Raw genomic sequence first — 13898 nt, forward strand, 5'->3', positions numbered from 1 at the left:
CTGGGGGCATCGGGCTCCTGCCTCCCTTCGGCTCACACAACCAGGCTCTTTCCTCCCACAGAAGACTCCGAATGCCAGCAGGATTGAAGAGGCTTTTAAGTGGATCAGCTCCTGCCTCTTTGGGCCAACTCTCCTTTACGTGGCTTAAAACAGCCACGAGACTGGCAAGATCCCTGCCCACTGCTGCTGCAGGGCACAAGAGGACAGTCTTAAACCTGTCCTTCATAGTGCTCATTTTCACTCTTGGTAAGTGCAGATAAGCAAATGCTCTGCAACCACCATAGGGTTGTGCTGGGTGCCTTCAGTGTGAGCAGAGACCCCCAGTGTGGCTCCTTCTGCCTTCCTATCCCAATCTGGTTGCTCCAGAGCTGCTCTCCACCAATGGGTCCCACTCAGCCAGAGAGCTGCTGTGGATCCCCCCTGTATTCTGTATATCTCCCTGTATATCCCCCCGTGATTCTGTACTTATCACCTTCTCTCTGCCATGTGATTTGCAGTCATGGTGAATTCTTATTTCTTTATTACTTGGTCGACACTCCGGAGGGCACATAAGGACAGCATGGTGCAGGTCAGTGACTGTGGGCTCAGACGTCCTTCCTCAATCTTGGCCTCTTGTGCCCGCGAGCATGGAGCTCACAGCCCTCTAATGTCATTGATTGATATTGAAGACATTGATGCTTGTCTTCCCCAGGAGATTGAGAGACTGCAGCAGGCTGTTACTGAGCAGAGAGAGCAGCTGGACTGCTATCAATCTCCTGACTGGGCACTGAAAAGCTTAGGTGAGGACACAGCCAGGCAAGCCCTGCTCCCCTGTGCTGCTCCACGTATGTTACCTCTTGCACTCATCTCCTCCCTCCTCATTACAGGCGCCTCCATCGACCTGCAGAGAACATCTCCCACCTATACATTCAAGTGTTGGGTTTGCAGGCTCCGCTGGTTCTGGCGCACCATGAACCCTCCAGATACCATATTGCAGGTATCTTAGTGCTGGTTGCAACCCTCACTCCCCCTCACCCCTCAGCCACCATCTTCCCCTTTTCAGTAACACTGAGAGCCCCTTTGTAGGACAGGGAATTAAGGCCCTGTGTTTCTGGCTCCTCACACATAAGCCACTCTCAAGCACAAGTACGACCCACAGACACTCACTGCCTTTGCCTTTAGCTGAAGCAGGAGTGCTGTGACCCCAGTGCTCTCTCTTATTTCTCTCCCATTCTATTTGCAGCCAGGTGTTTCACTTGGACAATGCTGGCCCATGGAAGGACAGCAGGGCCAGGTTGTCATCCAGTTCCAAGCTGAAATCCTGCCTACTTGTGTCACACTGGAGCACATCATGCCTGAAATGACTCCAACTGGCACAGCCATCAGTGCTCCCAAAGACGTCGCTGTCTTTGTAAGTCTCTATTGGGCTCTATTTTAGATGTGGCCATAGCACAGTGTTAGGGCAGGCACTTGCTTTTGGGCATCCTCTTGAGTCCTGGGCTGAGCACTGCAGTGCCACAAGGGGATGTTTCCTATGTTGGAGAGATGGAATCCCTCTTAAAGTCTTGCTTTGCCAAGCGTCTTGGGGTTCTTGATCTCCAACAGAAGCAGTGCTGGGCTAATGCCCGAGCCTCAGGGCAGCGGGGTGGTCATCCATATGGCACTATCCTTATCAGCCCTCCTTGTGCTTTCCTTGCAAGGGACTGGATGTGGATAGTGAAGAGGAGGTTCCCCTTGGATCATTCACCTTTCAGATGGGGAAAGAACCTGCACAGACCTTCCTGCTTAAGGTACAATACATATACTATGCATTGAGGCCTGCTCCTCCCTGCATCCCCAATGGTTGCACAGCCACACTCTGCTGCTTCCTGCAGCTCCTTAGCAAGAATGGGGAACTTGCTGAGTTTACAGTGGGAATTTACACCCCTGTTTCTTTTTTCCTCCCCATTTTCCTTTGCAGAGTCATCATTCCAGAGCCTTTCGTTCCATCAAGGTTCTGGTAAAGAGCAACTGGGGACAACCAGATTACACCTGCATTTACCGAGTGCAGGTGCACGGAAAAAGGATGAAAAGCGATGATATGTAATAGGATTTGTTGCAATAATAGTAATAATCATAATAAAGACATTAATAACATCATGAACTGTGTCTGGGTTGAGATGGGGCACAGCTCTGTGGGGTGGGCAGCTCAGCATTCAGCTCCTCCTGTGGGAGGCAGTCAGCAGGCTGAGGTCTGGCATTCAGAGGGAATGATTGACACGGTCTCTCCGGTTCCGGAGCCGCCTCCCCCTGACCGGGTCCGGTTCCGAAGCGGTGGGTGGGTTTTAGGCCCAAATCCAACATGGCGGCGTCGGAGGAGACAGGGGGTCTCTGTGTGATACAGGGCTGCCATGGTCGGGGTCTTCCCTATGAAGCATCATGGCCTGGCTCAGTTTGTTGCTGAGAGCCATAACAAGGCCAAAGGGGCGGCTGAGTGCAGGGAAGGGAGCTCTGGAGCTGCCGTGTTTGCCATGAAACAAAAGCCTGAGAGTCAAAAATGGGATGCAAGCTGATTTTATTGTGAATTAAGTGAAGGAAAGGACACAACAACAGAGTCGGAGACCCTTCCCAGAACAGAACCTGCATGCTTGCAGATATCATGGGGCTGCATGTCCTGGCAGCTGTGAGCCCCCCTGCATCCTGACAGGACCCCTCCAGACTGAACGTAGCACTGTGTGAATCAGAGCTGGCACGGCTGGGGTCTTTGCCCCAAGATAGCCAAGCTTGGCTCAGCATGGGGCTGAGAGCCTGTCCTGGTCAAGTGATGAAGCTGTGTGCACAGGAAGGCAGCCCTGCAGCTCCAAAAACAAAAGCCCAAGATTCAAATATTGGATGCAAGCTTATTTTATTGTAAAGACAGCAAAGGACAAACACAGAGATGTGTACGAGGCCCAAGCAGGCAGGAGAAGCCTGGAGCATCAGAAGTGCTTCTTCAGGTTTCTCCAAGACAACAGCCAGCACAAGGCCCAGAAAGGACAATGAAGGACAATGGGGAAGGGGTGCTGGGGGGTCCCGTCCAACCCAATTTGTGCTAAGAAAAAGCTTGTGTGCATCAAAGGGAGACCTGAGGTGGGGCCATCTTATGTCACTGGGTGTGCAGCTGCCCTCTGTGACATCACAGCTGCCGCCTCTATTGCCTTCAGCGTGGCAGAGCCCCAGTGGGCTCAGAGCTTTTGGGACCGCAGTGCTGAGAGGACGTGCTGCTTCCAGAGCTGCTTCCAGGGCTCAGCTATCGCTTAGATGGCTAGGAGAAAGGCTCCGAGAAGAAGGCGCCAGAATATACCTGGCTCCTCAGGGAGCCAGGCTGTTGGAGAGGACCATCAGGTCCCCGCAGAGGAGATTTCAGCAGTGGGTCACAGGTATGAGATGGGGGGAACCTGCTGGGGGCATCGGGCTCCTGCCTCCCTTCGGCTCACACAACCAGGCTCTTTCCTCCCACAGAAGACTCCGAATGCCAGCAGGATTGAAGAGGCTTTTAAGTGGATCAGCTCCTGCCTCTTTGGGCCAACTCTCCTTTACGTGGCTTAAAACAGCCACGAGACTGGCAAGATCCCTGCCCACTGCTGCTGCAGGGCACAAGAGGACGGTCTTAAACCTGTCCTTCATAGTGCTCATTTTCACTCTTGGTAAGTGCAGATAAGCAAATGCTCTGCAACCACCATAGGGTTGTGCTGGGTGCCTTCAGTGTGAGCAGAGACCCCCAGTGTGGCTCCTTCTGCCTTCCTATCCCAATCTGGTTGCTCCAGAGCTGCTCTCCACCAATGGGTCCCACTCAGCCAGAGAGCTGCTGTGGATCCCCCCTGTATTCTGTATATCTCCCTGTATATCCCCCCGTGATTCTGTACTTATCACCTTCTCTCTGCCATGTGATTTGCAGTCATGGTGAATTCCTATTTCTTTATTACTTGGTCGACACTCCGGAGGGCACATAAGGACAGCATGGTGCAGGTCAGTGACTGTGGGCTCAGACGCCTTTCCTCAATCTTGGCCTCTTGTGCCTGCGACCATGGAGCTCACAGCCCTCTAATGTCATTGATTGATATTGAAGACATTGATGCTTGTCTTCCCCAGGAGATTGAGAGACTGCAGCAGGCTGTTACTGAGCAGAGAGAGCAGCTGGACTGCTATCAATCTCCTGACTGGGCACTGAAAAGCTTAGGTGAGGACACAGGCATGCAAGCCCTGCTCCCCTGTGCTGCTCCACGTATGTTACCTCTTGCACTCATCTCCTCCCTCCTCATTACAGGCGCCTCCATCGACCTGCAGAGAACATCTCCCACCTATACATTCAAGTGTTGGGTTTGCAGGCTCCGCTGGTTCTGGCGCACCATGAACCCTCCAGATACCATATTGCAGGTATCTTAGTGCTGGTTGCACCCCTCACTCCCCCTCACCCCTCAGCCACCATCTTCCCCTTTTCAGTAACACTGAGAGCCCCTTTGTAGGGCAGGGAATTAAGGCCCTGTGTTTCTGCCTGGTTCCTCACACATACGCCACTCTCAAGCACAAGTAGGACCCACAGACGCTCACTGCCTTTGCCTTTAGCTGAAGCAGGAGTGCTGTGACCCCAGTGCTCTCTCTTATTTCTCTCCCATTCTATTTGCAGCCAGGTGTTTCACTTGGACAATGCTGGCCCATGGAAGGACAGCAGGGCCAGGTTGTCATCCAGTTCCAAGCTGAAATCCTGCCTACTTGTGTCACACTGGAGCACATCATGCCTGAAATGACTCCAACTGGCACAGCCATCAGTGCTCCCAAAGACGTCGCTGTCTTTGTAAGTCTCTATTGGGCTCTATTTTAGATGTGGCCATAGCACAGTGTTAGGGCAGGCACTTGCTTTTGGGCATCCTCTTGAGTCCTGGGCTGAGCACTGCAGTGCCACAAGGGGATGTTTCCTATGTTGGAGAGATGGAATCCCTCTTAAAGTCTTGCTTTGCCAAGCGTCTTGGGGTTCTTGATCTCCAACAGAAGCAGTGCTGGGCTAATGCCCGAGCCTCAGGGCAGCGGGGTGGTCATCCATATGGCACTATCCTTATCAGCCCTCCTTGTGCTTTCCTTGCAAGGGACTGGATGTGGATAGTGAAGAGGAGGTTCCCCTTGGATCATTCACCTTTCAGATGGTGAAAGAACCTGCACAGACCTTCCTGCTTAAGGTACAATACATATAGTATGCATTGAGGCCTGCTCCTCCCTGCATCCCCAATGGTTGCACAGCCACACTCTGCTGCTTCCTGCAGCTCCTTAGCAAGAATGGGGAGCTTGCTGAGTTTACAGTGGGAATTTACACCCCTGTTTCTTTTTTCCTCCCCATTTTCCTTTGCAGAATCATCATTCCAGAGCCTTTCGTTCCATCAAGGTTCTGGTAAAGAGCAACTGGGGACAACCAGATTACACCTGCATTTACCGAGTGCAGGTGCACGGAAAAAGGGTGAAAAGCAATGATATGTAATAGGATTTGTTGCAATAATAGTAATAATCATAATAAAGACATTAATAACATCATGAACTGTGTCTGGGTTGAGATGGGGCACAGCTCTGTGGGGTGGGCAGCTCAGCATTCAGCTCCTCCTGTGGGAGGCAGTCAGCAGGCTGAGGTCTGGCATTCAGAGGGAATGATTGACACAGTCTCTCCGGTTCCGGACTTGCCTCCACCTGACCAGGTCCGGTTCCGAAACAGTGGGTGGGTTTTAGGCCCAAATCCAACATGGCGGCGTCGGAGGAGACAGGGGGTCTCTGTGTGATACAGGGCTGCCATGGTCGGGGTCTTCCCTATGAAGCATCATGGCCTGGCTCAGTTTGTTGCTGAGAGCCATAACAAGGCCAAAGGGGCGGCTGAGTGCAGGGAAGGGAGCTCTGGAGCTGCCGTGTTTGCCATGAAATGAAAGTCTGAGAGTCAAAAATTGGATGCAAGCTGATTTTATTGTGAATTAAGTGAAGGAAAGGACACAACAACAGAGTCGGAGACCCTTCCCAGAACAGAACCTGCATGCCTGCAGATATCATGGGGCTGCAGGTCCTGGCAGCTTTGAGCCGCCCTGCATCCTGACAGGACCCCTCCAGACTGTAGCACTGTGTGAACCAGAGCTGGCACGGCTGGGGTCTTTGCCCCAAGATAGCCAAGCTTGGCTCAGCATGGGGCTGAGAGCCTGTCCTGGCCAAGTGATGAAGCTGTGTGCACAGGAAGGCAGCCCTGCAGCTCCAAAAGAAAAGCCCAAGATTCAAATACTGGATGCAAGCTTATTTTATTGTAAAGACAGCAAAGGACAAACACCAGAGATGTGTACGAGGCCCAAGCAGGCAGGAGAAGCCTGGAGCATCAGAAGTGCTTCTTCAGGTTTCTCCAAGACAACAGCCAGCACAAGGCCCAGAAAGGACAATAAAAGACAATGGGGAAGGGGTGCTGGGGGGTCCCGTCCAACCCAACTTGTGCTAAGAAGAAAAGCTTGTGTGCCTCGAAGGGAGACCTGAGGTGGGGCCTGCTTATGTCACTGGGTGTGCAGCTGCCCTCTGTGACATCACAGCTGCCTCCTCTATTGCCTTAAGCGTGACAGAGCCCCAGTGGGCTCAGAGCTTTTGGGACTGCAGTGCTGAGAGGACGTGCTGCTTCCAGAGCTGCTTCCAGGGCTCACGTATTTTTCAGATGGCGACGAGCAAGGCTCTGAAAAGAAGGCTCCTGAATATGCCTGGCTCCTCAGGGAGCCAGGCTGTTGGCGGGGACCATCAGGTCCCCGCAGAGGAGATGGCAGCAGTATGTCACAGGTATGAGATGGCTGCCCACTGTGACATCACAGCTGCCATCAGTGACATCAGAGCTGCCGCCTCTATTGCCTTCAGTTTGACAGAGCCCCAGTGGGGGCTCAAAGCTTTTGGGACCGCAGTGCTGAGAGGACGTGCTGCTTCCAGAGCTGCTTCCAGGGCTCACGTATCGCTCAGATGGCGAGGAGAAAGGCTCTGAGAAGAAGGCTCCTGAATATACCTGACTCCTCAGGGAGCCAGGCTGTTGGCGAGGACCATCAGGTCCCCGCAGAGGAGATGGCAGCAGTGGGTCAAAGGTATGAGATGGGGGGAACCTGCTGGGGGCATCGGGCTCCTGCCTCCCTTCGGCTCACACAACCAGGCTCTTTCCTCCCACAGAAGGAAGACATCTTGGGCTGATGGGATGGAGCTCTGCAACAGGGCACAGAGTGGAAGAGAGCAGCCGATGGCAGCAGCCCAGGCACAGGGGCCTGAAGCTGGCCTGGGTCAGGAGCAGCAGGAGAAGTGCTCTCAGACTTACCCTGTTCCCAAGGAGGAGGAGGCCAGAGCAGTGCTTGGGAGAGCTCAGTGCAGACCCAGCTTTTATACAAGCTGTCCCACAGCTCATCACCCGCTGGACCAATGGGCAGAGGCTGCACTCCCAGATGCTGAGGTCAGGCTGCTCTGCCCCTGGCCTCCCTGAATCAGCAGCCCATGGCTGGACAGGCACAGGCCCCTTCACTGCCTTCCCTACTCTTCCTGCTTAATGGACATAATGAGTGGTGCTGAGCAGGCAGTGACTGAGAGATTTGCCTTTGATTTGGTGTTTCATCACCTCACTCCTTTGCAGATAACAACTGCAGTGTGTTTGTCACTCAGACGCTGGCATGGAAGATGCCTGGGACAAACCTTCCAATTGCCCAGTGCTGTCACCTGCTCCTCCCTGATGCTCTGCACAGCTGGCATGAGGACACAGCAAAACCAAGCCCTTGGGGAAGTGCTGTGGCATGCATTGAACTGCTACCAAGCATGTGTCATGCTCTCTTCCCTCTTACACAGGCTGAGGATGAGAGGACAGCAGTCCTAATTTTCCCATTAGCAGAAGGCTGGCCATTATCCAAGCATGACAATTGCAAGGGCTGAAACAGCGGGTGGGGGCTGCCAAGGAAACGGCATCAGCAGAACAGCCCCATGGTATGCACATGGCAGATTGGGGTTTGGCTGCTGAGAGCCACGTGCCCCCATCACAACCAGCTCCTCCCCATGCTCTCCAGCCCCCATAAAAGCAGCGCCCTGGGTGAGCACCAGCATCCAGCACTGCTTCCTGGCTCAGCTTGGGAAAAGGGTGAGTGGCTGGGCCTCCTCTGGCTGGTCCTTCTGTGGATCTGCCTGGCTGGAGAGCAGGGTGCTGCGGGGAGACTATGGCCCTGCATCAATTGCAGATGCTCTGGTCCTGCTGTGTGTAGAGCAGACTCTGTTCTTGGGCTAAGATCTGCCTGGGCATCTCCTCACTCACAGCTCTATGCTTTCTGTCTTTGCTCTGCAGGCTCATCTCTCTCACCCCAAGATGTCTTGCTACGACCTGTGCCCACCCAAAACCAGCGTGGCCGTGCCCCAGCCCATCGCTGAGAGCTGCAACGAGCTGTGCGCGCGCCAGTGCCCCGACTCGACGGCCTTCATCCAGCCACCGCCCGTCGTCGTCACCTTCCCAGGCCCCATCCTCAGCTCCTTCCCCCAGCAAGCCGTGGTGGGCTCCTCCGGAGCACCCGCCTTTGGGGGCTCCCTGGGGCTGGGGGGCCTCTACGGCGCCGGGGCCACTCAGGGCTCGGGGGGCCTCTGCACCTTTGGCAGACCCTACACTTCTGCCTGCAGCCCCTGCCCCTTGCCCCGCTACAGCAGGAAGCTCTGGGACACCTGCGGGCCCTGCTAAACCCCAGCCCTGCACATACCCAGCTCCAACATTATCCCTTATAGTCTGCGCTTCACAGGACACTGAGCATCTCCAGCTCCATCTGTGGCCTGTGTTGCAATGCTATCAGCTTCATCTGTCCTATTCCCTTCTTTCACATGCTGCCCATCCACAGCCAGAGCCTGTTGCCTGGCGTTCCCTTGTTCTCTTTCCCTTTCTGTAGCCTTGCTGTGCACAATAAAGATTTTCTGAATGCATTTCTGTCTATTCCATCTCTGTTTTGCTTCAGGAAACCCCACATCAGTTGTTCAGTCACTGGGGAATTAGAAACCATTGTCATGGGATGCACTGGGCCCTACTGTGCTCAGCTGATATGAGGAACAGACAGTGCAGATACGGCTTTAATGGGGTTTGGGGGGTTAAAAAGGGACACAAAGCAAGAGGGAACTTCTTGTTGATACTCCAGCAGCAGAACAGCGGTACTTAAAGACTGAATGTTCTGGTTCTATATTACCGTTGCGGGCACGTTGTGTTCCCGAAGAGGAGGAGGGGCAGCTCGGCCCGAAGGGGGAAGTGGGGAGGAGCTCCGGACCGGGCCTGTGTCTGTCTCAACTTGCCCTGAGGAGAAGCGAGTTTCCATCGCACTGTCGTGGTTCGACACGTACTTTGTGTGCTCTCGTCTCTTCATTTTGTTTCATTTAGTTACATTTAGTCAATTCCCGTTCTTCCTCGGATCGCTGCCGTTGTGTTTTCTCTTTGTTAAAACGATCTGCTCGCTCTCGGCCCTTTTCCCTCTCCCCTGAGCAGCAGCTTTATTCCTGGGGCCTGCGCACCCCTGTCATGGACTGATACCCAGGGATAACCCCATGACAGCTGATTAAAATGAATCTACACCTTCAATGTAGGTTCAGTCCCTTCAGATGGGCACAGAGGGGATTTCATTAATGGCTCTGGGGAGTCGGAGACCCTTCCCAGAACAGAACCTGCATGCTTGCAGATATCATGGGGCTGCAGGTCCTGGCAGCTGTGAGCCCCCCTGCATCCTGACAGGACCCCTCCAGACTGAACGTAGCACTGTGTGAATCGGAGCTGGCACGGCTGGGGTCTTTGCCCCAAGATAGCCAGGCTTGGCTCAGCATGGGGCTGAGAGCCTGTCCTGGCCAAGTGATGAAGCTGTGTGCACAGGAAGGCAGCCCTGCAGCTCCAAAAAGAAAAGCCCAAGATTCAAATATTGGATGCAAGCTTATTTTATTGTAAAGACAGCAAAGGACAAACACCAGAGATGTGTACGAGGCCCAAGCAGGCAGGAGAAGCCTGGAGCATCAGAAGTGCTTCTTCAGGTTTCTCCAAGACAACAGCCAGCACAAGGCCCAGAAAGGACAATAAAAGACAATGGGGAACGGGTGCTGGGGGGTCCCGTCCAACCCAACTTGTGCTAAGAAGAAAAGCTGGTGTGCATCAAAGGGAGACCTGAGGTGGGGCCTGCTTATGTCACTGGCTGTGCAGCTGCCCACTGTGACATCACAGCTGCCTCCTCTATTGCCTTAAGCGTGACAGAGCCCCAGTGGGCTCAGAGCTTTTGGGACCGCAGTGCTGAGAGGACGTGCTGCTTCCAGAGCTGCTTCCAGGGCTCAGCCTATCGCTTAGATGGCGAGGAGAAAGGCTCCGAGAAGAAGTCGCCAGAATATACCTGGCTCCTCAGGGAGCCAGGCTGTTGGCGGGGACCATCAGGTCCCCGCAGAGGAGATGGCAGCAGTATGTCACATGTATGAGATGGCTGCCCACTGTGACATCACAGCTGCCATCAGTGACATCAGATCTGCCGCCTCTATTGCCTTCAGTGTGACAGAGCCCCAGTGGGGGCTCAGAGCTTTTGGGACCGCAGTGCTGAGAAGACGTGCTGCTTCCAGAGCTGCTTCCAGGGCTCACGTATTACTCAGATGGCGTGGAGCAAGGCTCTGAAATGAAGGCTCCTGAATATGCCTGGTTCCTCAGGGAGCCAGGCTGTTGATGGGGACCATCAGGTCCCCGCAGAGGAGATGGCAGCAGTATGTCACAGGTATGAGATGGCTGCCCACTGTGACATCACAGCTGCCATCAGTGACATCAGATCTGCCGCCTCTATTGCCTTCAGTGTGACAGAGCCCCAGTGGGGGCTCAGAGCTTTTGGGACCGCAGTGCTGAGAGGACGTGCTGCTTCCAGAGCTGCTTCCAAAGCTCACGTATTACTCAGATGGCGAGGAGCAAGGCTCTGAAAAGAAGGCTCCTGAATATGCCTGGCTCCTCAGGGAGCCAGGCTGTTGGCGGGGACCATCAGGTCCCCGCAGAGGAGATTTCAGCAGTATGTCACAGGTATGAGATGGCTGCCCACTGTGACATCACAGCTGCCATCAGTGACATCAAAGCTGCCGCCTCTATTGCCTTCAGTGTGACAGAGCCCCAGTGGGGGCTCAGAGCTTTTGGGACCGCAGTGCTGAGAAGACGTGCTGCTTCCAGAGCTGCTTCCAGGGCTCACGTATTACTCAGATGGCGAGGAGCAAGGCTCTGAAATGAAGGCTCCTGAATATGCCTGGTTCCTCAGGGAGCCAGGCTGTTGATGGGGACCATCAGGTCCCCGCAGAGGAGATGGCAGCAGTATGTCACAGGTATGAGATGGCTGCCCACTGTGACATCACAGCTGCCATCAGTGACATCAAAGCTGCCGCCTCTATTGCCTTCAGTGTGACAGAGCCCCAGTGGGGGCTCAGAGCTTTTGGGACCGCAGTGCTGAGAAGACGTGCTGCTTCCAGAGCTGCTTCCAGGGCTCACGTATCACTCAGATGGCGAGGAGAAAGGCTCCGAGAAGGCGGCGCCTGAATATGCCTGGCTCCTCAGGGAGCCAGGCTGTTGGCGGGGACCATCAGGTCCCCGCAGAGGAGATGGCAGCAGTGGGTCACAGCTATGAGATGGCTGCCCACTGTGACATCACAGCTGCCATCAGTGACATCAGATCTGCCGCCTCTATTGCCTTCAGTGTGACAGAGCCCCAGTGGGGGCTCAGAGCTTTTGGGACCGCAGTGCTGAGAGGACGTGCTGCTTCCAGAGCTGCTTCTAAAGCTCACGTATTACTCAGATGGCGAGGAGCAAGGCTCTGAAAAGAAGGCTCCTGAATATGCCTGGCTCCTCAGGGAGCCAGGCTGTTGGCGAGGACCATCAGGTCCCCGCAGAGGAGATGGCAGCAGTATGTCACAGGTATGAGATGGCTGCCCACTGTGACATCACAGCTGCCATCAGTGCCATCAAAGCTGCCGCCTCTATTGCCTTAAGCGTGACAGAGCCCCAGTGGGCTCAGAGCTTTTGGGACCGCAGTGCTGAGAGGACGTGCTGCTTCCAGAGCTGCTACCAGGGCTCACGTATTACTCAGATGGTGAGGAGCAAGGCTCTGAAAAGAAGGCTCCTGAATATGCCTGGCTCCTCATGGAGCCAGGCTGTTGGCGAGGACCATCAGGTCCCCGCAGAGGAGATGGCAGCAGTATGTCACAGGTATGAGATGGCTGCCCACTGTGACATCACAGCTGCCATCAGTGACATCAAAGCTGCCGCCTCTATTGCTTTCAGTGTGACAGAGCCCCAGTGGGGGCTCAGAGCTTTTGGGACCGCAGTGCTGAGAAGACGTGCTGCTTCCAGAGCTGCTTCCAGGGCTCACGTATTACTCAGATGGCGAGGAGCAAGGCTCTGAAATGAAGGCTCCTGAATATGCCTGGTTCCTCAGGGAGCCAGGCTGTTGATGGGGACCATCAGGTCCCCGCAGAGGAGATGGCAGCAGTATGTCACAGGTATGAGATGGCTGCCCACTCTGACATCACAGCTGCCATCAGTGACATCAAAGCTGCCGCCTCTATTGCCTTCAGTGTGACAGAGCCCCAGTGGGGGCTCAGAGCTTTTGGGACCGCAGTGCTGAGAAGACGTGCTGCTTCCAGAGCTGCTTCCAGGGCTCACGTATCACTCAGATGGCGAGGAGAAAGGCTCTGAGAAGGTGGCGCCTGAATATGCCTGGCTCCTCAGGGAGCCAGGCTGTTGGCGGGGACCATCAGGTCCCCGCAGAGGAGATGGCAGCAGTATGTCACAGGTATGAGATGGCTGCCCACTGTGACATCACAGCTGCCATCAGTGACATCAGATCTGCCGCCTCTATTGCCTTCAGTGTGACAGAGCCCCAGTGGGGGCTCAGAGCTTTTGGGACCGCAGTGCTGAGAGGACGTGCTGCTTCCAGAGCTGCTTCCAAAGCTCACGTATTACTCAGATGGCGAGGAGCAAGGCTCTGAAAAGAAGGCTCCTGAATATGCCTGGCTCCTCAGGGAGCCAGGCTGTTGGCGGGGACCATCAGGTCCCCGCAGAGGAGATGGCAGCAGTATGTCACAGGTATGAGATGGCTGCCCACTGTGACATCACAGCTGCCATCAGTGACATTAAAGCTGCCGCCTCTATTGCCTTCAGTGTGACAGAGCCCCAGTGGGGGCTCAGAGCTTTTGGGACCGCAGTGCTGAGAGGACGTGCTGCTTCCAGAGCTGCTACCAGGGCTCACGTATTACTCAGATGGTGAGGAGCAAGGCTCTGAAAAGAAGGCTCCTGAATATGCCTGGCTCCTCATGGAGCCAGGCTGTTGGCGAGGACCATCAGGTCCCCGCAGAGGAGATGGCAGCAGTATGTCACAGGTATGAGATGGCTGCCCACTGTGACATCACAGCTGCCATCAGTGACATCAAAGCTGCCGCCTCTATTGCTTTCAGTGTGACAGAGCCCCAGTGGGGGCTCAGAGCTTTTGGGACCGAAGTGCTGAGAAGACGTGCTGCTTCCAGAGCTGCTTCCAGGGCTCACGTATCACTCAGATGGCGAGGAGAAAGGCTCCGAGAAGGCGGCGCCTGAATATGACTGGCTCCTGAGGGAGCCAGGCTGTTGGCGGGGACCATCAGGTCCCCGCAGAGGAGATGGCAGCAGTGGGTCACAGCTATGAGATGGCTGCCCACTGTGACATCACAGCTGCCATCAGTGACATCAAAGCTGCCGCCTCTATTGCCTTCAGTGTGACAGAGCCCCAGTGGGGGCTCAGAGCTTTTGGGACCGCAGTGCTGAGAGGACGTGCTGCTTCCAGAGCTGCTTCCAAAGCTCACGTATTACTCAGATGGTGAGGAGCAAGGCTCTGAAAAGAAGGCTCCTGAATATGCCTGGCTCCTCAGGGAGCCAGGCTGTTGGTGGG

The 13898-nt window shown here is 54.8% G+C and overlaps 3 protein-coding genes across 4 annotated transcripts; all 3 read left to right on the top strand.

Annotated features, from left to right (window-relative positions):
• The first annotated feature begins 640 nt into the window (after positions 1-640).
• Positions 641-2695, top strand: LOC146751722 (sperm-associated antigen 4 protein-like). The gene is made up of 5 exons (XM_085533682.1): positions 641-779; positions 867-976; positions 1223-1390; positions 1680-1769; positions 1940-2695. Exons 1-5 carry the CDS (start codon positions 647-649, stop codon positions 2063-2065), a joined length of 627 nt encoding a protein of 208 aa, XP_085389808.1. The 5' UTR covers positions 641-646; the 3' UTR covers positions 2066-2695.
• Positions 2696-3172: 477 nt separating this feature from the next.
• LOC146751723 (sperm-associated antigen 4 protein-like) lies at positions 3173-5632 on the top strand. Its single transcript, XM_085533676.1, has 5 exons — positions 3173-4177; positions 4265-4374; positions 4625-4792; positions 5082-5171; positions 5342-5632. Exons 1-5 carry the CDS (start codon positions 3898-3900, stop codon positions 5465-5467), a joined length of 774 nt encoding a protein of 257 aa, XP_085389802.1. The 5' UTR covers positions 3173-3897; the 3' UTR covers positions 5468-5632.
• Positions 5633-7097: 1465 nt separating this feature from the next.
• On the top strand, positions 7098-8919 carry LOC146751724 (scale keratin-like). 2 transcript variants are annotated; one of them, XM_085533747.1, is made up of 2 exons: positions 7098-8102; positions 8272-8919. In XM_085533747.1, exons 1-2 carry the CDS (start codon positions 7945-7947, stop codon positions 8681-8683), a joined length of 570 nt encoding a protein of 189 aa, XP_085389873.1. In that variant the 5' UTR covers positions 7098-7944; the 3' UTR covers positions 8684-8919. The 2 variants fall into 2 exon arrangements, with proteins under 2 accessions (XP_085389873.1, XP_015739823.1); XM_015884337.3 differs by having other exon boundaries at positions 7140-8098; positions 8300-8919.
• The last annotated feature ends 4979 nt before the right edge of the window (positions 8920-13898 follow it).

The sequence above is a fragment of the Coturnix japonica genome, unplaced genomic scaffold, assembly GCF_054131305.1.
Source record: "Coturnix japonica strain WE unplaced genomic scaffold, WE-NBRP24 Scf062, whole genome shotgun sequence".
In the NCBI taxonomy this organism is placed as follows: Eukaryota; Metazoa; Chordata; class Aves; order Galliformes; family Phasianidae; genus Coturnix; species Coturnix japonica.

Coding starts and splice junctions, on each gene's coding strand:
- LOC146751724 (XM_085533747.1), top strand. CDS start 7,945: ATGGTATGCACATGGCAGATTGGGGTTTGGCTGCTGAGAGCCACGTGC. Junction 8,103..8,271: donor TCAGCTTGGGAAAAGGGTGA/GTGGCTGGGCCT, acceptor CCTCACTCACAG/CTCTATGCTTTCTGTCTTTG.
- LOC146751723 (XM_085533676.1), top strand. CDS start 3,898: ATGGTGAATTCCTATTTCTTTATTACTTGGTCGACACTCCGGAGGGCA. Junction 4,178..4,264: donor CTGGGCACTGAAAAGCTTAG/GTGAGGACACAG, acceptor TCCTCATTACAG/GCGCCTCCATCGACCTGCAG. Junction 4,375..4,624: donor CTCCAGATACCATATTGCAG/GTATCTTAGTGC, acceptor TTCTATTTGCAG/CCAGGTGTTTCACTTGGACA.
- LOC146751722 (XM_085533682.1), top strand. CDS start 647: ATGTCATTGATTGATATTGAAGACATTGATGCTTGTCTTCCCCAGGAG. Junction 977..1,222: donor CTCCAGATACCATATTGCAG/GTATCTTAGTGC, acceptor TTCTATTTGCAG/CCAGGTGTTTCACTTGGACA. Junction 1,770..1,939: donor CACAGACCTTCCTGCTTAAG/GTACAATACATA, acceptor TTTCCTTTGCAG/AGTCATCATTCCAGAGCCTT.